The sequence below is a fragment of the Camelus ferus genome, chromosome 6 (genome assembly GCF_009834535.1).
Source record: "Camelus ferus isolate YT-003-E chromosome 6, BCGSAC_Cfer_1.0, whole genome shotgun sequence".
Lineage (NCBI taxonomy): Eukaryota > Metazoa > Chordata > Mammalia > Artiodactyla > Camelidae > Camelus > Camelus ferus.
Window position 1 is genome coordinate 32,597,946 of NC_045701.1, and position 20,686 is coordinate 32,618,631.

At 51.7% G+C, this 20,686-nt stretch overlaps 1 protein-coding gene across 1 annotated transcript; it reads right to left on the minus strand.

Annotated features, from left to right (window-relative positions):
* Positions 1-7,380: 7,380 nt before the first annotated feature.
* On the minus strand, positions 7,381-20,624 carry TGM1 (transglutaminase 1). The gene is made up of 15 exons (XM_006172828.3): positions 20,457-20,624; positions 19,423-19,752; positions 19,086-19,274; positions 17,857-18,105; positions 17,347-17,465; positions 17,133-17,240; positions 16,561-16,735; positions 16,049-16,187; positions 15,815-15,918; positions 13,663-13,751; positions 13,016-13,169; positions 12,635-12,916; positions 12,344-12,504; positions 11,842-11,978; positions 7,381-7,768 (listed from the first exon to the last, which is right to left on the minus strand). Exons 1-15 carry the CDS (start codon positions 20,479-20,481, stop codon positions 7,543-7,545), a joined length of 2,487 nt encoding a protein of 828 aa, XP_006172890.2. The 5' UTR covers positions 20,482-20,624; the 3' UTR covers positions 7,381-7,542.
* Positions 20,625-20,686: the final 62 nt, after the last annotated feature.

The window sequence follows — 20,686 nt, forward strand, 5'->3', positions numbered from 1 at the left end:
GCCTCCAGACAGGGGAAGCGTGACGTCGCGTCACAAGGCCACGCCCCGGCAGATCCGGCGCCGCTGCCGCCCCGCCCTCCCTGCCCTGCGCTTCCGACGGCTCCTGGGCGGCGGAGACCCTCGGCCGCTGGCTGTCTCCGCGGCCTGCGGAAAAGTCACGTCCTTCTCATACTTTACAGTCTGGGTCATAAAGCGAAGTTCATGCCACTCCCCTCTCTGTCGTCTTCACCCTCAAATAACGGTTTCTTAAATCCCAACTCCCAAACCAGGCGGCGCGCCGCTTCCAGTAAGGATTCAACTGTTTCTTTTACAAAACAGGAGAGGGCGCTCGCCTTTAAAAAATTTAAAAAGTCTGGAAAGATACATCAGATTGTTAATCTGGTTTTCTCTGCATGGTGATACTGTGGGTAATTTTTTGTGCTCTTACGTGTTTATCTTTTAAAAAATCATGTAGTTCTTAAATGAATAAAAAGAGTTCCTTTTTCGAATTTCCGTTGACTGCTTACTCCAGTCAGCCTCCTAATGTAATTGACTGTTTCACTTGTCACCCTTCCCGGTGTCTCCCATTTCCATTGCCAAATACAGAACCTGACACACTATATTTTCTGTTGATTGAATTATCTACTCTGACTACCTTACAGAGCTTTAGTGAAACTACCCTTTCCTTGGGCCATTCCTTTTCTTAGAGAGAATGGCTCCTGTCTCCACCCAAGATCCGCCTTCTGAGGTGATTCATACATTCAACTGCCCAGGGAACATCTAGTTGGAGGTCCCAAAGTACCCAAATCGGACATGGATGGAAATCTAGTTATCTTCCCTTTTTATATTACCTTTATTTATTCTTTCCCTAAAGTTCTACCTTTACGTAGATCTGAGTTTCTGACCTATGTCATCCTTCTTTCTGAAGAATTTCTTTTCACATATCTTGCAAGTTATCTCTCCTGGTGACATATTCCCTCAATTTTTGTTTGTCTGAGAAAATACTACTCCTTTTGAAAGATAATTTTGCTGGATATAGAAGTCTAGGGTGGTAGACTTTTTTCCCTCAACACATCAAACATTTCACTGCACTTTCTTCTTGCATGGTTTCTGAAGAGAAATCCAATGTAATTCTTATCCTTGCTCCTCTGTAGGTAAGATGTCCCCTCTCCCACCCCACTGCCCCCAGGCTCTGTTCAAGATTTTCTCTTGCTTTTTGATTTTCTGTTCATCTTTCTTAATTGTGAAGACAGGAATGAGAACTTTCAAGCTTCTTACATGCTAGACTGAAAATTGGAAGCTATTTTTCATTTTTAATTCTCTTTCTCCTGGGCTCTGTGTTTCTGTGCTTGGCACCTTTCTTCTGTGACCGTGAGTCAGAAACCCAGATCACTGCCGGTAACTGTCCTCCCGCCTTTCCAAATCTAATTCCTCACCAAGTCTAATCAATTCTACTTCCTATAGAACCTTCAAACCTACCCCCTTTTTATCATTCTCACTGCCTCTATCCTATTTCAGTTTCCCTGTCTCTCACATTGAGAAAACTCTAGTTTCCCCACCTCCAGCCCAACTCTTAATTTCTTTTCCATATTGCCTTCATCATAAGCAAATATGAAATGCAAAACTGATCATATCATCCCTAACTGAAAGTTCCTTCTTACTTTCAAAAGAAAGCCCAAACTCCAAAATATGGCCGAAGGATTTCTAATGATCTGGCTAAGTTTACCTCTTCATCCACATTTCATGCCACTTTGCACTTACCATGCACCTCTGTGGCCATCCTCTTCAAACTCCTTGCATTTTCCAAATACACTGTGTTGTCTCATACTTCGTGCCTTGTGCATTCCTCGGTCCTTCTTGCCTCTTGGACTAGACTTTCTTTTATCTTTTGTGGCTCATCTAGTAACCACCTCCATGAAGCCCCTTATGGTTCTCTTCTCAGGCCCCATAGCATCCTGTCCATCTTTTTATTGACACCATTGTCAGGCAGAATGTATCTTGTTTTTTTTTTTTTTTAATACTTTAAAAAGTTTTAATTTAATTTATTTCCCTTAACAGAGGCCCTGGGGATTGAACCCAGGACTTTGTGAATGCCAAGCACACACTCTACCACTGAGCTACACCACCTACCCCCAGAATATATCTTGTAATGTTGTTATTAGGATTAAATGAATTAGTAAATATAAAGCACTTGGAACAGTGCCTGGCTCCTAGTAAATACTACGTATACATCTACTGTATTTTCAATGTGTACATGTCTGTCACTCGCACTGGGTGGAAGCCCCTGGAGGGAAGGGCTTACTTCTTTCTCATACGTATTATGCTACTGGTGCCTAATGCAGCTTCTGGTTCATGTGTTCATGGCTAACGTGAACAGCTCCTTTGTTAGTCCTCTGTGTCCTGCCCCAGGAGCCCTTGGAAGCCTTCTTCAGCTCAAAGCTTCAATAAGACTAGTGGTTGGAACTTAGAACATCATGCACTCCTGGCTACTCCTTATTGTTGCTTTTGTTTTGTTTTTCTTTTTTGAGGATTTCAAGCGTTTTTGAGCTCTGATACATACAGGGGACTGGGGCAGAATGAACAAGTGTGAAGCAAGTTACAAAGTTGTTAGAAATCTTAAGCTCTCACGTTGTCTCCTGGGAGTTCAATAAAAAGAGGTACTGTTGTGTTATTGCTCAGCCTTTCTGGAAACTAATTTAACAAAATGCATCAGCCACCTTAAACATGCTCAGTCCCCTTTACAGAATAATTCTCTCTCAGGGGGGTTATCGTAAGGAAATAATTTAAAATGAGCACAAAGATTTACGTGCTTGTACAAGGATATTTATCACAGCTCTATTTAGAGTAGCAAAACATTAGGAAGACATATTTCCAGGAGTGAGAGTTTAATCAAATAAATCATGTCATTTGTTCACTTTTATTAAAAATACAGTACAACAAACAGAGTTTGCTCCGTAAGTTCAAAGAACAATTATAAGTTACATCTTGTAATTGTTGCTTTTAAATTTGTAAGTAGCAAACAATTCTTGGGCAGCTCGGTGCCGGGCCCTGTTCTAGGTCCTGGGTCACAGGTGTGAACAAGACAGATAAGGTCTCAGCTCTTATGGAGGTTATATTTTAGAGAAAATAGAGTTTAATTTAAAAAAAAAAACCACTCTGGTTTTAAACGATTAGCGCTAGATGGGATATGAAATAAAATAGGTTGATATGCTAAACAGACTGGAGGCAACAGAGTAATCAGACTGATGGACAGGGAAGAGCTCTGTCGGGAGGTGACATTTGAGCTGAGACCAGCCATTCCACCTGGGGGAAGAGTGCTCCTCCAGAAGGAAGAGCAGATACCAAGTCTTAGGTAGAAGGTTGGTGGGTTTGAGAAGCAGAAGGACTGTGGGGCCGAGGCAGCAGGGCCAGGGGCACGTGGTAGAGTGAGATTGGAGAGGGCTGCAGGGCCAGACAGATGAAGGTAGGACTTTGGATTGTTCCAAGGGTGATGGGAAAGCATTGGAAATGTAGCCATAGCATAAGCTGCTCCATCTTGAGCAGCACAGATTTTAAAACTTACATGTATTTTCCTTCCCTGCTACCTCTGGCATGTCTTAGAACTATTTGGACAATGACTAACTGACCAGGAGAGAATTAGTCTTGCTTGCTTAAGAATTCCAGGGACTCAACTTGAGGTGGGAGCAGATGGACCCTGGAGGAGAAGATTAACTGCGCATAAAGCAATCAATATGATGCTGATCAGACCACTGCATGACCATTTTTCGATATGATTATAGGAGCTGACTGTGCTGTTCTGCATGTAGCCCCTACCTGTACACCCGCGAAGCTTTCCTTCAAAACTTTTGTCCCCTAACTGGCAGCTTGGAGATGGCTTGGGGATATTAGTCCATCTTCCCAGGTTGTTGGCCTCCTGAGTAAAGCAGCCTTTCCTTCCCCACCAACACTTGTCTCTTGAGTATTGGCTTTTCAGGTGGTGAATGGCTGACTTTGGGTTCGGTTTTGGTCTCATCCGGTTACACAAGATTTTAAGCAGGAGAGTACCAGGATTTCATTTAGAGTTTAGAAAGCTCACTGGCTGTGTAAAAATTAGATTATTCAGTAATGAGAGTGGAAACACACCAGGAGGCTATGGCTGTTCTGCAGGGAGGGAGCACTGTGACAGTGTCAAGTGGAGAGGATGACAGATTCAGATATATTTCGGACGAAGAACTGATAACAATTGCTGATGGAGTGAATATTCGAGGGGAGGAAAGGGAGGAATCAAGGGTGACTTGTAGGTTTTTGGCTGGAACAACTGGGCCATTATAGTAACAATGAGATGGGAAAAACTCAGGAGGATGAATTTAGGGGTAGAATTCAGAGCTCTGTGGGGCTGCTTTCAGTCTGAGATAAAATATAGCCCTATTTTAATCCATTTCTAGGCTGCTCAATGATTTTTGGACAGCTTACTTAGCTCCTTTCCCCAGTTTCTGTATCTGTAGAGGGGGCATTACAGCACACTCTACCTTAGGAGGTTGTTTGAAGATGACAGGCATTATTATATATAAATAGATTAGTGCCAAATTCTTCCTCACTCAGAAAATATTTAGTAAGCATTTCTATGCACTAAATTGTGAACATATACCAGAGACCAAAACAGACAAAATTCACTGCTCTTGTGGGGGAAGGGAGACACCATAAATCAATGTAGTGTTAAAATATTTAATATGTTGAATGTGGCTAAGTGTTATGGAGAAAAATGAAACAGGAAAAAGTGGTCATGAAGAGAGAAGTGGGCTGCAGTTTTAAATAGGATGGCCATACTACTCAGCCGCTAAAAAGAATGAAATAATGCTATTTGCAATAACATGGATGGGCCTAGAGATTATCATACTAAGTGAAGTCAGTCAGGCAGAGAAAGACAATTATCATATGACATCACTAATATGTGGAATCTAAAAAAAAATGATACAAGTGAATTTTTTTTACAAAACAGAAAGACTCACAGACATAGAAAACAAACTTACGGTGACCAAAGGGGAAAGACGGAGGAGGGATAAATTAGGAGCTTGGGGTTAGCAGATACACACCACTATATGTAAAACAGATAAACAACAAGGTCTTACTGTATAGCACAGGGAGCTACATTCAATATCTTGTTAAAATCTATTACGAAAAAGAATATGAAAAAGAATATATTTTATATGTATGACTGAATCACTGTGCTGTACACCAGAAATTAACACAACATTGTAAATCAACTAGACTTCAATAAAATAACACGGCTGGAAAAGGTCCCATTAAGACAGTGATATTCGAGGATAAATCTCAAAGGAGGGGAGAGTGCCAACCATGTGGCTATCAGAAGAAGGGGGAGCCAGGCAGGGAAAATGGCAAGTCCAAAGGCCCTGAGGTGGAGGCTTCAAGAAACAAGAAGAGGGGGGAGGGTATAGCTCAGTGGTAGAGTGCATGCTTAGCATGTGTGAAGTCCTGTTTCAATCCCCAGTACCTCCATAAAGAAATAAATAAACAAGAAAACCTAACTATCTCCCCCTGAAGCAAACAAAGTGCAAAAGAAACAAGAAGAAAGGTGAAGCAGCAGTGGCTGTTTTTCTGCGAGAGGAGAGGAGCCGCTGGGAGGAGGGTAGGGGGTGGTGAGCAGATTGGTGACATGATCTGACTGACATTTAAAAACATTCCTCTGGCTGCCAAGTTGAGAATAGACAGGGCAGGGAGGCTAGTGAGGAGACTGGGGCTTCAATCCAAGTGGGGGAGGATGGTACCTTGGACTAGGATGGGGCAGTACTGGTAGAGAAGATTTGATAATAAATGGTACATGGAATTCAATATACAGAATGTTAGATGGTAACACGTGCTAAGGAGAAAAATAATGAATAAGGGGGCATAGGAAACATGGAAGGTGTTGCAATTTTAAAATGGGATGGTAGAGAAGCCTAAAGGTGATGGCACTTAAGCTAAGACTTGAAGGAGCTAAGGGAGCCGCATGGGGAAAAACTCCTCAGGCGAGGGCAGCCTTGCAGAGACGCTGGAGCAGGAGTGTGCCTAGCACTGTCCAGCTAGGAAGGGGCCAGTGAGCTTGTAAGGATTTTGACTTAGGAGGAAGCCAGTGGCAAGTTTGGAGCAGAGGGCTGACACGATCTGGTCCACCTGCTCATCTGACTCACATGTGAAGAACAGGGTATCAAAGGGCAAGAGCGGAAGTGGCGAAATGACTAGGAAGTGGGTGCCACGGTCCAGCTGAGAAATGAAGGCAGCTCTGGCAGCCTGGCAGCCCTAGGGGTGATGAGGAGTGGTCAGACTCTGGACACGGAGGAATGGGAGACAGAACCATTGAGATTTGCTGACAGATTGCACGTGGGATGTGAGAGAAAGAAAGAAGTCAAGGATGACTCCAGGAGTTTGGAAAGAAACTGAAAAGATGGAATTGCCATTTACTGATGTAAAGGAGGCTGCAGGAGGAGGTGCCGGTGGGAGGACAGTGTGACTTGCACGTGCTACACCTTGGGTGTCTAGGAGACATCCCACAGAGATATTAAGAAGGCAGTAAAGATACAACTTTGAGGTTCAAGAAAAACCTACAATTTTGGGAATGAAGGATCCTTAAAACCACAAGACTGGCAGAGCTCACCTGGGCAGCGTATAGCTGGATAAAAGAGCACTTGGGGCGAAGGCCTGAGTCACCCCGACACCCCCAGGTTGAGCAGAGGCAGAGGCACCAGCCCTGGAGACTGAGAAGGGCAGAGATGCAGGAGGACCAGGAGGGCGGCCGGGAAGCCAAGTCTATCATCCAGACTCTAAACATGATGTTTTCAAGGAATGGTCAGTGCTGTAGGAAAATGCTCACCGTGGGTTACATGGGGGAGAAAAGCAGCATGTGAAACACAACGTTAACAGTTACTGTCCGCACCTGGTGGTCATTGAGCATTATTGTTATTCTCATCTTTACAATTTTCTGTATTTTCTTAATTCTCAACACTGAACAGGTATGACTTTTGTAAAAATCCCCAGACAAGGATATTTGAAGATAAATACCAGAAAGTGGCTTTTGCTGCTCAGAGAGAACTCCAGCCTATTTCTACCTCAAACATGTGTCACAGGGGAATTTGGGTCCTTCCCTCCCACAGGGGGTGCCATGGAGGGGGCAGTCTCACTCAACCCCCGGGGACTTCAAAAGGGCTTTGGTCAGTAGAAGCACCCTGGGGTCAGGGAAGACTGGTCTGGTGAGCCCTGGAGGCCATCCTGACACCCCATCTCAAGAGCTGCTGAGCGGTACCATCACTGACCTGCCAGCCACACTTCTCACAACCAGTGGCACCAGAAGTGCCACATGCATCCCCAAGACAGGCCGTGGGGCCACACCCCTTGGCCTGGCATATGACAGACGGACAGAACAGCAGCTTCATTAAAAAAGTTTATTTGCATCTGTGCAAGAGAGGTCAGCTCCCCCTCTAGGTGAGGTCCTCCCTCCTGAGCCCCCGGGGAGCAGCTCTGCTGCGGTCCCCTGTCTTGAGGCAGTGTCCTTGCTCGTCTGACTCCAGTCCCATTGCTCCTGGCCCAGGGCTAAGCCCCACCTCGAGATGCCATAGGGATGGTCTCTCCTGAGTGACTGTCGCCTCCAGCGTCTGAGAAGCCCCCACCTCCAGCGGCCGGAGCCACGTCCACCTGGATGACCCCGTGCACTTGGGAGAGCTGTGGGCTGTCCAAGCTGGCGATGAGCTGACGGGGGCCTGGTCGCACTGGCACGAATGTCTGGCGCAGCGTCACTGTCTCGTGGCCCCCAATGTCCCTGTGGGCAGAGATAGGGTCATGGGCCTGGGGTGACTGGAGGTGGAGTCGGGAGGAAGGACTGATGGGGCAGCCAGGAAGGAAGGAGCAGAAGGTGGAGCCCTTCAGGCATCTCTGGGCTCAGCTGGAATTTCCACACCCACGACCTACCAACCTGGACACAGCCTGAACCCCAAGGCCGCCTCCACAAGGCCAGATCAGTGGCCACCCACCCAGCTGCCGAAGCTGGAAATCTCATTATCCAGGATTCCTCCCTCCTTGCTCTCACAAACATCTGGACAAAGACTGCGTGCGGCACTGCCTCCCCCTCCTCTCCATCGCCAACGCTCCTGCCCCAACCAGGTCATCCCATCCCCTGTAGGACTTCCAAGAACAAGGAAACTTCAAAATGAGACTTTGGGGCTTGACATGGTATTGCCAAATACTTTCAGGTTTGCCAAGAAAGAAAGTGGAAGAAAATTAAGTATCCTCTGCTACAATCATCATCTTTCAGGATGTTATCTCAAGGAAAAAAAAAAAGTAAAGTCCATCCCAAGAACAGGCAATTGGCATCTTTAGATTGATATACATGTGTGTGTGTGGGAGGGGGAGAAGCATACATGTGCTGGTGGACACACACACACGTGTGCGCACACTACAGTGTCTTTATTTTCTTCCTTCCCATGGATCTCTGAAAAGCTAGTCCCAGACCACCCCTCTGGGAACCACAATTTCACCAGCCTTCTAACCGGACTCCTTGCCTCCCATCTCATTTTTCCATTCTATTTTTCAACCACTCAGAGGTGAACTGAACCCTTCAAGGGCTTGGCCTCCTTGGTGCTTATGAGACAGATGAAACTGTAGCTCCCTAACCTGACACACAGGCTCACTCTGACTCACCCTGCCTGCCTGCCTGCCTGCCTGCCTGCCTGCCTGTGCGACCTCATTCCCCCACCACTCCCCTATCCACCAGTCCCACTGAACTCCCTTCCTTCCCTGAACTCACCTCCGTTTTCATGCTTTGCCCCTGGGCTGCCTCCTTAGCAAGGGCTCCCTGGAGTACCTCCTTCCCTCAGGAAAATTAATCTCGCCTTTCTCTGAGCTCCGCCAGCAGTCTGCATGTGCATTTATACCCTGGCTATGATTGCATTCATTTGCACCTGCTCACGCCTGTCAGCATCTGTTCTTTTCAGCCTCTGCCTGAAACCCTTACCTCTGACACCCTGCCCAATGGAGCCTGCACTGGGGACACCCTCAGAAGCCACAGTCTCTTGCAAACACCTCAGTCCTTCAAGGGACTGAGCTAACACCCCAACACTGAGGATGAGCTCTCCTTGGGGCAAAGCACATAGCTTGGAGCCTGCTTCCAAGGGGCATCCCTGGACCACTCTCTACCCCTTTCACCTCGGTTAGCTGTGTGGTTTAGGACAAGTTACTGGTCATCTCTGATCCTCACTTTCTGGTGTAAAGTGGAAGATGGTCTGGACGGTGCCTCCAAGCTCTGTGAAGAAGGGAAGCAGGGGAGGCAGGGAGATAGATAGACGTAGCTTACCGATTAAGTTACAGACTCAATTTCTAAACTTCCTGTCATAATATACTACTTGAAATTAAGTCTAAAACGTAACTGGTAGGCTATACTCTGCCTGCTTACCAATTTGTGTCTTTAATCTGTGTCCACTTTTCCATAGATACAAAGTTGAAGGTTGTTTAGTTTCAGACCAGGCTTCAAAAGTCTATTTAACCTGTACTCTAACTGAGCTGTACTATTTCAGAGCCTAGCCTTTATTTATAAGATTATTTCCAAGAGAAGTTTCTTTCCAGTTTCCAGCTAAGGATGTCAAGATCTCTCCCTACCCTGCTCTTCGTGTCCGGTGAGACCTTTGCCACACCCCAGTTTGGGAGTTTAAGCTGAGCACGTCATTTTCTAAGACTGGAAGCTGCCTGCAACAATGTACAGGTAATAAAACCAGCTCCCTGACAAGGACACCAGAACTCAGATGTCCACATTAGTATTGTACTTCAATTACAGACATGTTCAACCATGTTGAACATTTTTAAAAACCCCTCTCAGATTTTCTTTCAGAGCCATTTAAAACCACACACACATCACGTACACCCAGTCATGTACTCAGGCGGCACACATACTTGTCACCGTCCCTCTTTTACAGCCAAGTTTCATTTCTGACTGGAAAGGGCATTGTCATCCATCTTATTCACTTATCTTATTAATTAATGTTAGTTCTCAACGACCTGAGGCTGTTTCCCCAAAGTCACATCCACCCCCTTAAGGCCACCCTAAGACATTCTAGAGAATGTGACTCAGGCTCCAGGGGAAATTCCCGAGAAGGGTTTGGAGCAGGCTTCCAGCTTCCCCTGCTGATTGTTTGGTAGTGACAACAGCCATCTGGAGGAGTAGGTTCCGGAATGTTTATTAAGTGGCCAGTCACCAGGCGGGGTGGCACACCTTATGCTATAATGCAGTTCCATACCACAGCCTTTGATGTGCAAATGACAGCAAGGGAAACGCCCATCTTGGAATCTAATGTATCCAAACCAGCAGCTCGGGGACCTCCCCTCAGGACTCTCAATTGTCCTGGAGGCCCCTGCCTGGGCTCACAGCAGCTGAGATGCCACAGAACATCCAAGGAGGACATGCCTTGCGAAACCATCATCCAGCCCTCTTACCGGTGGGAAGACTGGGGCCTTACGTGGAGGGAGACTCACACAAGCCCCACAGCTGAAGAGAGGGGCCGGGTCTCCAGCACTCGGTATGGTGGTCCTTTCCTTACTCCCTGGCGGCGGCAAGAATCAAAGACCTGGTGGGGCTGCTGAGTTAGGGGAGTCCAGCTCTGGAGATCCCACAGGACAGGGGCACCTCCCTCTGTCATCTGGGAGACACCAGCAGGCGAGCTGCCTGGGAGTCTCAACCTCCACCCTCAAAGCTGCCAGAGACCCTTGTAGGCTGACATGAGGAGTGCGTTCCTTTGGGACACGTTACATCTTCCAGGGGAACAGGCTGGGACAAAGATCAGGATAGCAACCTTTCCAGCTTTGGCCTACTGGTGCAAGGGGTGGCCCCCAACAGGCAGAGGGTGCTGTGTGTGGGCAGAGGGATGGGCAGGGACCCTCTGCATCCCCCACCCAGCCCTCTACACGTGCCCTTGGGTTCCCTCGGGTGCTCTGTGTCGAACTCTGTCAAACAAAGAAAATGCTGACCCCTGTCCCCAGAGAGCTGATCTCAAAGTCAGCCTCTAGCCTTCTCTGCTCTCCCTCTGTGCTGTGCCCGCATGTGTAGGTCTGTGGGCACTTGCTGGGCACAGAGCCTTGCCTGACTTGGGACCAGGCCCAGGCAGGTTGGGTGAGCGCCCTCCCCTCCAGAGCTGCTGCTCAGCCCTCACGGCACTGCCCCAGCAACAAGCCTGAGAGCCTTTGCCCGGAGCTTACCATGGCGGGAGGGGCAGAGCCTGCCCCTTAGGAGCTGTGAGACCCTGTGAGCTGTGGCCACCAGCTGCCCCATCTGGAAAGGGGGGAACAGCTGCCAACAGAGTTGGCAACAACTGATGCTGTGCTGAGTACCATGCTAAGCACACTATCCTCTGACTCTCACAGTGACCCTCAGAGCCCAGCATTTTTGTTATCCCCACTTTACAGGTGAGAAAACTGAGGCATAGAAATCAGTCACTTGCCCCAGGGCACATGGCCAGTGAGTGGATAGAGCTGGGACTTGAAGCTAATCACATAATGATCTCTAATGTTCTTTAAAGGGTTCTTATGATCTCCAAATGAGCTAATATTCCTGAAAGTGCCTGCTCAACTCCTGAGTGCTGGGCAACACTAGTGACGAGTTGCTAGTGATTCCTATGTGAGGTTTTAGCTACCTAATGAGCCAGTGAGGCAGGGCGGGGACACCACACAGCACTGCCTGCAGCAAGTCTTCCTAAACACCAGCTGGACTGAACTGAGTCAGGAGGTGTTGCCAGCTGGCGCCAGGCTGCTTTGCTTACCACCCTGACCGAGAGAGGAAGCAAAGCTGAGACCCATGTAGCCCGGGAGGCGGGCAAGGGTGGTGGCAAGAACAGGATAGGATGGACTCACCCAACATTGAGGACCTTGGGTCTCTGCAACCCGGAGCCCTCGAGCCGGAAGACAACATTGGTAAGGGTGACAGGCAGGGGGTTCTTGAAGACAATCTGTACCTCGCACTCCTGGCCCACCACGGCTGCTCCCAATAACTGAGAAAAAAAGAAGTCCCCACCCCCACATCAGAGACCCTGGCCAGACTCAGAAGACTGGACACTCCACCAGAGAGGGAGAACTCCTTAGGACCAAGACCTCCCGGACCCCACATTTCTGCCCCTGAGAGAGGGTTCCCCCAAAGCCAGAGAGGAAATTCCAACCCACCCCCCAGCTGAAGCCACCACAGAATCAGGGATAGGAGATCTGAGTTTTACAGATGAGGAAACTGAAGCCCAAGAGCCCAGAGCCAGTCCCTGACCTCCTCCTGCCACTGCTCATCTGGCCAGCCCACTCCCAGCAGACTGCCCCGCCCGGCTCCCCTGGCTCTCTGATTTTCCCCGGCCCCAGCCAGCTGCACTACCGTGAGGGAGAGGTCCGGGGTGCGCAGACGGAAGGTGTGCTGCTTGGCCAGCACCTGCCCGTTCTCCTTGACGTGGCCTGAGACGTTGAGCAGCATGGCCCCCTGGTCCACGAGGTGGGGCCGGTACTCCTTGTAGGCCACGGGCATGGCCACGCGCTCCGCTGGGGAGGAAAGGCATGGCATCGCTGAGGCTGCATCCCCAGACACGGCCTCCCAGGGTTTCCATGTCCCCAGCCCCGAGGTGCCCAGCCACGGTGGGGTGGGGGTTAGGGCTCAAAAAGGAGCACTTACAGGCCCCTGGCGCCAGCACCACTTCCTTCTTGCTCTCCTTGAAGACGGACCCAGTGACGCCGGTGTAGAAGGTAACAGAGAGGTAGAGGTGCAGCTTCACAGTGCGGCGGCTGCTGCTGCGGTTGGTCAGCACCACACTGACCGTCAGGTCCTGGCCCATCACCGCGTCCTGTGCCTCCACCTGCACGGACACATCCTCGGCCGAGTCCCGGGAGGCGTACACATTGGGTTTGCTGCCATGGGCGGCCGCTGTCTCCACTGCCTTCCGCTCTGCATCTGAGCCTGGGGTTGAGGGTCAAGGGTGAGGTTACAGCTGGGTGGGTGAGCACTCAGCAGGAACGCTTGGTGTGGCCTGAGCTGGCCGGGTTGGGGAGACAGTACCTTCTGGGTGCTTATAGATGTGGGTGATGTCTTCCCGCATGTTGGAGCCAATGGCCTTGGTGATGATGAGTATGCCAATGGCCTTCTCCTCCACGTACACAATCTTGAAGCTGCCGTCATCCTGCCGCTGCCAGTAAACCTTGTCACTGTTCACCTGTTGGGGGAGCGTTGGGGGTGAGCCCGGAATGAGTGAGCCAGAGGGTCTGAGTGTGGGCCTGACCCCCAGCTGCCCTCCCCTGATCCTGGGAGCTGCAGGCAGGGCTAGATCCAAAGGTTGGGAGCTGCCTGGCAGAGTCAAAGTGGGAGACTTTCCAAGCTTGAGCCAGACAGGCCAGAGAGCAGGAAAAAGCTGGTCTGGGAGGCTCTGTGCCGTGCATTCTGCATTAATAACAGTAATCCCTTATGCTCATTCACTGACTTTATGACTTATAAAGCAGTTTCACTCCCATTATTTCTTTTGATCCTGAGTACAGGAAGTATGGCAGCCATTATTAACCCCCTTTTACAGATGGGGAAACTAAGTGACTTGCTCAAGGTCACACAGCTAGTCAGTCAGTGATGAAGGTGGGACCCGAGAACCCAGGACTGACACCAGTGCCCTGGTCTCCCCAGGCTGCCCACGAAGGCCCCTGGAGTGCAGCCCTCACCTCGGCAAAAATGAAGGGCGTGTCGTACTTCATGTAGACCAGGCCGTTCTTGATGGACTGCACGGAGCAGGGGCCACAGCAGAAGATGCCTAGGGGAGTGAGGGCATCATGGAGGTGAGAGAGCCAAGGAGACTGAGGGGGACCCTCAGATCCGGGGCCCCCCCAACCAGGCCCCATGCCCACTGCCCAGAGTCAGCCCCTACCCAGTCCAACTCAGGGAAGGCAAACAAAGGACAGCACAGTTCTATGTGGCCTCAGTCACTGGCTGGGATGGCGGGACAGGGACAACCATGGGGACAAGCCTGCCTTGTTAACCCAAATCACTGGCACACTTCCTCCACTGGCTGAAGCTGGATGCTGGCTGTCTGTGGCCCCCAGAGGTCAAGACCACCCCCTCATCCTACATCAAGACAAACCCAGAGTCCACAGTGGCTCTGCTGGCTGGCTGGGAGAGCAATGACCTCATGGTCACTGTTCTAGAAAGATCCAGAACCCCTTAGCTCTGCAGCCCCCTGTGTCCTCTCTGTGGGGAGGTGGGAGAAGGGGCTGGTGGGAAACAGAGTCTGTCCTCCTCGTGCTCAGGAGGGTTTTCTGGAGGAGACAGGCTGACAGGGAGGAGGCTTGGCAGGAGAGGACCCAGAACAGAAAATAAGGGCCATCCAACAAGAAAGAATTTGAGAAAACACCTCACACTACAGTCTCCTTTTACAAATGGGCAACAGGCTTGGCAAGGCAAAGCAGGTGCGAAGACCACACAAGGCAGTCAGATACAGAAAGGGTAGAAAGCGCTAACGTTTGCTGCACAGCTACTTTGTTCCAGCCCTGCTGCCAGTCTAATCTGACTTCTCATCGGAACTTCCCAACCATCCTACATGGAATATCATCTCATATTACAGATAAGGACACCAAAGCTCAAAGGTGCAGAGAATTTGTCTAAGGGGACATGTCTAAGAAGTGATCAGGCTAGACTCCAGCCCGGGTCTGGCTGGCCCAGAAACCCTGCATACTGCCCAGCCCACCACCTCCAAGAGCGGGGACCGGAACTCAGGTCTCCTGGTGCCCTGTGCCAGGCTGCTCCAGCTCTGCAGGCATCGCGGGGTTGCACAACTCAGGGGGTACCGTTCACAGAGATGATTAAGAGGGAGTGGTCTGGCCAGAGACCAGAGGAAGAATGTAGGCTAGGGGAGGGCCAGCTGACCCAGGGAGAGGGGAAGAGGTGGGGGGAGGGCGCAGGAGGGGCATGCCAGGCTGCCCGGGCCCTGAGTGTTAAGGTGGGAAGGGGATGAGGGAACCGTTAGAGAAGAGATGGTACAGGGGGTCTAATTTTTGCAGAAATGTGTATTGCGGAAAGGAGACTCCAAGTTATGTCATCAGTGATTGTTTCTTAGGGCCGCGCTGGGTTATAGAAGCTGTTTTCTCCCTTAAACCTATTTAACCCTGATTGTTTTCTATGCTGTAGCTGTAACTCATGGTGAGCAATGGAACAGACATGAGAGGAACTTGGTGAACGTGAGACTACGTGTCAAAAAGAGAAGGAGTCAGGAGCTGGGTTTGCTCTGCTGCTGACTTAATGCTCTGTGCATGAGAGAAAGTCCCAAACCCAGCTGATCTGCAGCATCACCAGGGGAACTTTCAAAAATACAGATTCCTGGAATCTCTTCCCAGAATGTATGATGTGTCAGGTCTGGGGTAGGATGCAGAAATTTCCTTAAAACAACACAAAACAGAAACCTCCTGAGAGAAAATGGGGAACTTTTATATTTTACGTTATACAATTCTATACAATTAGTCAATTAATTTTTTTTCCTTTTAAGCAGGTCTTCTAATAATGACTTAAAAAAATATATATATGTATCCTTCATTAATTATCTCCAGGACACGCAAATAAAAAAGTAAGCAGGAATAGTGTATTTCTAGAAGGAGGGAAACCTCTCACTGAATTTTCTTGAATCTTTGGATTTTTCAACCATCTAAGTATTGTAACCATTACAAATAAATAAAATTTAGGCAAAGAATTCTGCAGAAAAGTGAAAGTAATTGAAGGGCCACATGGTGATTGCCCCATCCAGGACACTGGGGTTTGTTACGAAGGCTGGGGAGAGGGGGAGGGGCCCCGACTGGGGTCCAGGAGCCAAGCAGGGCCCCGTCTCACCGCTGCTGGTCTCCTGGGGTGTGGCGTCCACAACCTGCCACCCGTCGAAGCCTGAGGGCAGATCTGGCCTCTTCATCCAACAGTCATTCCACACGTGGAAGTTCCTGGATGGGCGTGGATGGAGGGCTCCCTGAGCAGCCCACCCAGGGCCTCCCCAGCCTCCCCCCGGCGTCCAGGTCTCAGGTCATCGGTCCTCAGCAGGAACGGGCAGCTCAGCCCCAGCCCCAGCCTCACCAAACGGAATCATGGTTCAGGTGCTCGAGTGGCTTCATGTTCTCGTCAAAGTAGATGTCCATGGTGAGGGATGTGTCTGTGTCATGTGCGGAGTTGAAGTTGGTGACAGTGCGGGTGGCCAGGCCCAGGCAGCGTAGCACTGTGGGGGAGCCAGGGTTGGGGTTCAGGGCCTGGGACCAGGGCAGGGGTGGGGAGCAGGCGAGGCATCAGGTCAGGAATAATAGGGAGACAAGGGCAACTGGGGTTGCCAAGCTGGGTCAAGGGTCACAAGGGTCAGGAGGAAGCCAGGGTCACCTGCCTGGCCTTGTCCCTGCCTGTCCCTTCTCCCTCCTCTCCTTTAGGCCTCTCTTGGTCGTTAACACTAATTACTGATAATGAAGGCCTGCCTACCATCCACCCCCACCTGCCCCTGCACTGTAGCCACCACTAGGCTGGGCTCCTGAAGGTGGAGCTTGCCTTCCCTCCCTCCTTCTCAGAGGGCCCAGATCATTCCTGTCCCGTCCTCCCACTACCTGTGGTAGTCACACCGGCGAAGACCCAGCACTGGCCATAGGGGACAGAGTAGCCGGTACGTAGGTAGCTGAGTAGGATCTCCACACTGCCCACCCACGCCGATGGATTGGTGCCACGGGAGTAATCGCCAGACCAGTTCCCAATCAGGACCCCATTGTCATCCAAGGAGTTCACCTGCCCAGGACAGGATGGGATGAGGCAGAGTTGGGGGTGAGGCTCAGGACCCCCCCATGTGGGTCCCTGGAACCACCCCTCACTCCTAAATACTTCAGGATCCAGTGACAGCCTGAGCCCCGCCCACTCCTCCCAGAGTCTTCTGCCCCCCCACCCTGGTCTGACACAGGAATGTGAATGATGGGTGTGCCAAATTTTGGGTTTGGCCCTACATTCCACAAGAGCTGGGACAGGAGCCAGGAAGGACAGGGTGAGGGGCAGGCATGGGAGGGAAGAGGAGTGAGACCCCTTCCCACAATACCCTTGGCAAGGGCCGGGACAGGGCTGGGGTCCTGGAAGAATCAGAAAGGGAAGGGGACAGATACACAGTAGGGCTCAGAGATACAAGGGTGCTCACCATGGCAGAGATGACCCGGGAGACACTGACTGGGTCCCCACGGCCTCCATATGGCATGCCCCGCCGGTCCAGGATGTACAGGCAGGCATCCAGCACCCCATGGTCAAACTGGAGGGAGGAAGGGCAGAGGTGACCCCTAGGCCAGCACCCACTCCCCAGCCCCACCCCACCTGCCTCTAGTGCCCCTGGGTGCACAAGGCTTGGCCAGCTGTACCTGTCCGTAGTTCCATGTCCGCTCGCCAATCTGTGCTTCAGTCCCATAGTAAATTCTCCCAGACTCATTAAGCACGTACTCCTGCCGCCAGTCCTCATGGTCCACGTACACGATGTCCTCTGTGCCCCCAAAACATATATGCCTGGTCTCTCCAGACCCCTCCCTGGGTCTCACCTGCCCCTGGGTCAATTCTAAAGGACTCATGATCACTTAGGAAGAGCAGGGACGCCTCTGGCCTGACAGCACTGCTCCCAGGAAGGATGGAGCGAGCGTAACAGAAATGTGGGAGGATGGTGGCTATAACCAAGGCTCTTCACCAGGAAAGGTAAGGCTGTGTGACCTTGAGCTGGTCACCTTTCTACATTGGATCTAGGTCCCCTCACCTGGAAAATGGGAGGCTGGCTTCTCCTCAGGCCAAGTACCCAGGCACATAGCTGGATCCAAGGAAAGGAAACCCTGACCTGCCCTCCCCTCCTGTCCATGCCCTGCTCCTGACTCCATTCGGCTCACCTGGGCACCAGGGATTGAAGAGGATGTAGATTTCATTTCGGGGGTCAAAGGGCAACTGGAACTCGCCAGCCTCTGAGTGTGTGCGGACCGTGAATTGAAACTTGCCGATGATGGCGTTGGGGGAGGTGTGGACCCGTAGGTTCAGATTATTCCCGCTGGACTTCGTCACCTGGGCCTTCCAACCTCCACTGCTCCCCTTGCCCACTGGGATGATCACGTGGGTGCCCTTGCCCACTTCGGGGTTGTTTCCTGGAGCGGGGAAAGCACTGATTAGCTGGTGAGGCCTCTCCGAGGACAGGGAATGGAGACTTGGACTTCTCCCAACCCCACCCAGGATGTGTACGAGCCAGTGCGTGTAGTGTCCCTGAGTTGGGCCATCGCCTGGGCCAATCTCTGAGAGCAGCTGTCCCCACCCGATGCTTGCCCACATGTCAGGGCAGAGCTCCAGCCCAACATCCCAAACCTGTTCCCCTGACACTGAACTCAGAGGTGGGTAGAAGAGACCAGGTCACCGTCACCCTCTGCCTGCCTGTCCCAGCACCTGGGCTGGAGGAGCAGAGCCACCCTGGCTCAGTCCAGTTGCCCCTGGAAAGGGCAGTTCACATCCTGAAAGCCCACCCTGCCTGTTCCCTGGGGCAGTAGCTTCTAGAGCCCTGGGCATCCCTGCTGGAGGTGGTGGGGGTACCTGGGAAATTAGAGGCTGGGTGGGCAAGGCTAGGCCCTAATAAAAGGGTAAGAGGAGTCGCCCGCCCCCGGCAGCAGCATAATCACCAGCCTAGGTAGTCAATGGCCACCGAGCAATGCAGTGAGGGACGCACCTGCCCTGGGCCATGGGGACAGAGAGAGGGAGACAGAGTTGGACAGAGAGTAGAGCCACTCCCTGGGGAAGGAGGGCAGACCCAGAAAGGAGAAAGACACGCAGAGGCAGCAACACCCAAGGAGATGCTGTAGCAAACACCTAAAGAAAAAGTATTTTGAGACAGATGCCCCTGGAGGCTTGAAGAGGGCAAGTTTCGGAAAATGGGGATATCAAGACCCTCCCTGAGGCACCCCTGGGGACACACTTACATGCTCACACCTGCCTTATCTGGCAGAGCACAGAGTAGGGTAAGGGCGGAGCCTAAAGATGGCCCTTTGACCCTAATACCTGGGCTGGGAGCCTTGTTAGCAGTGCCCCCCACCCCACCCTGCTGAGGGCCTTCACCCCTCCCACTGCAGGTCCCACTGACCGATGAGCAGCTCCAGGGTGACACGATCGGAGGACTCATAGGGTCGAGACAGGAGGAGGACCATGTGGAAAACCTGCCCACGGCGGATAATCAGCTCATCGTACTCGAATTCATCCGTGTGGTGCTCTCGGCGGTTCTGGTCCGAACGTGAACTCAGGAGATCCACACCGGTCACCACCAGCATACCCTCTGCCAGGCCAGAGTTCTAGATCAGTGAAACCTCATGAGGAGTCCAGGCCCCCATCATTAGCCTCCCAGGCCCCAGAGATGCCAGAATGAGTCTCAGGCCCCATTAAGGCCTTCTGGCTCTCAGATCATGTGGACAGGCAGGCCTCACCTCGGATGGTGCCATCTCCAGCTGCATTCACAGCACTGCCCCGGGAGCCAGGCTGGCGGGAGTCTGTGCCCCGGGAGTCAGGTCTTCGACCCCCAGAGCTGGATCCTCGACCCCTGGAGCCAGACCCACGGTGCTCAGGCCCCCAGTCATCATCTGCTGCATTCCGGCATGAGCAGCAGGCACAGCAGCGAGCCCAGAAGGAACGGCCCCCTCGGCGTGAACGTCTGTCTGGCTCCGGCTCTGGCTCTGGCTCTGGAGAAGGTGTGATGGGGGGCTGCCAGAGGTTCCCGCCCCAGCGGCCCACATCCGAACGAGGACTGTCCATTGTGCCTGGAAAGCGCAGGGAGGGTCTCATCACCTGTTCAGACCTCCTTTACCTAGGATGCACCAGTCAGCTAACTCAGAAACTCTCCATCCAGAGAGCTGATTCAGTCCCAGCCTGATGACCGCGATGATATGATCTTGACCCTGAGAGTCCCTCAGATCTATCCAGACACCTTTCCCAAAGACTCCTCTCAGACTCACCTGAGAAACTTCCACATTATAGAGAAGAGTCTTCCCCGCTTACCATCACTTCCACCAAACCAGATGCCCAATCAAGAAACCTGTTCAAGGACCCATCCCAGGAAACGAATGGACGCTCGTCACAGCCTCAAGATCTAGTAGCACAGATCATCCCGGGCCTGCTCCCTCCACCTGCTGGCTCCTCCATCTAGAGGTCCAGAGCCAGCCACATCAAGGACCCATTTCTTAGCAGAGATCTCCCAACCAAGGCTCCTTGCAGAAGACAGGTGAGTAACATTGGTGACTTGGAGTCCTGGCATTCCCCACGTCGGGTCAAAGACCCAAGAGGAGCTGAGAGGAGGGGCGGGGTGCGGAGGTGCCAGGAGCCGGGCTTCAGGCCGTGGAGTCTCAGCGTTGGGGGCAGCCTCTCGGGCTGACAGACTAGAGCTGGCCCGCACCCCACCTTGCTGGGGCTGGGCCTCGGCGCGCGCGAGGCCCCCAGACCGCACCGCCCGGGCTCAGCACCTCACCTGATAGAGGTGTTGGCGACGGCATCTCTGAGTCCCGCGGCCGGGGTGGAACAGGTCGGGACTGATGGGAATGGGACAGACACCGCCGCAAGAGTGGAAGGTGTGGGGCGGGCCAGTAACTGGTTTATGAGGGGTAGGGCGGGGCCAAGCTGCTGGTAAGAAGGGGGAAGCGAGGTTGCTCCATCTCCCTCTGAGGGAGGAGGCCCAACCTCTGGGGGCAGTGTCTAGAG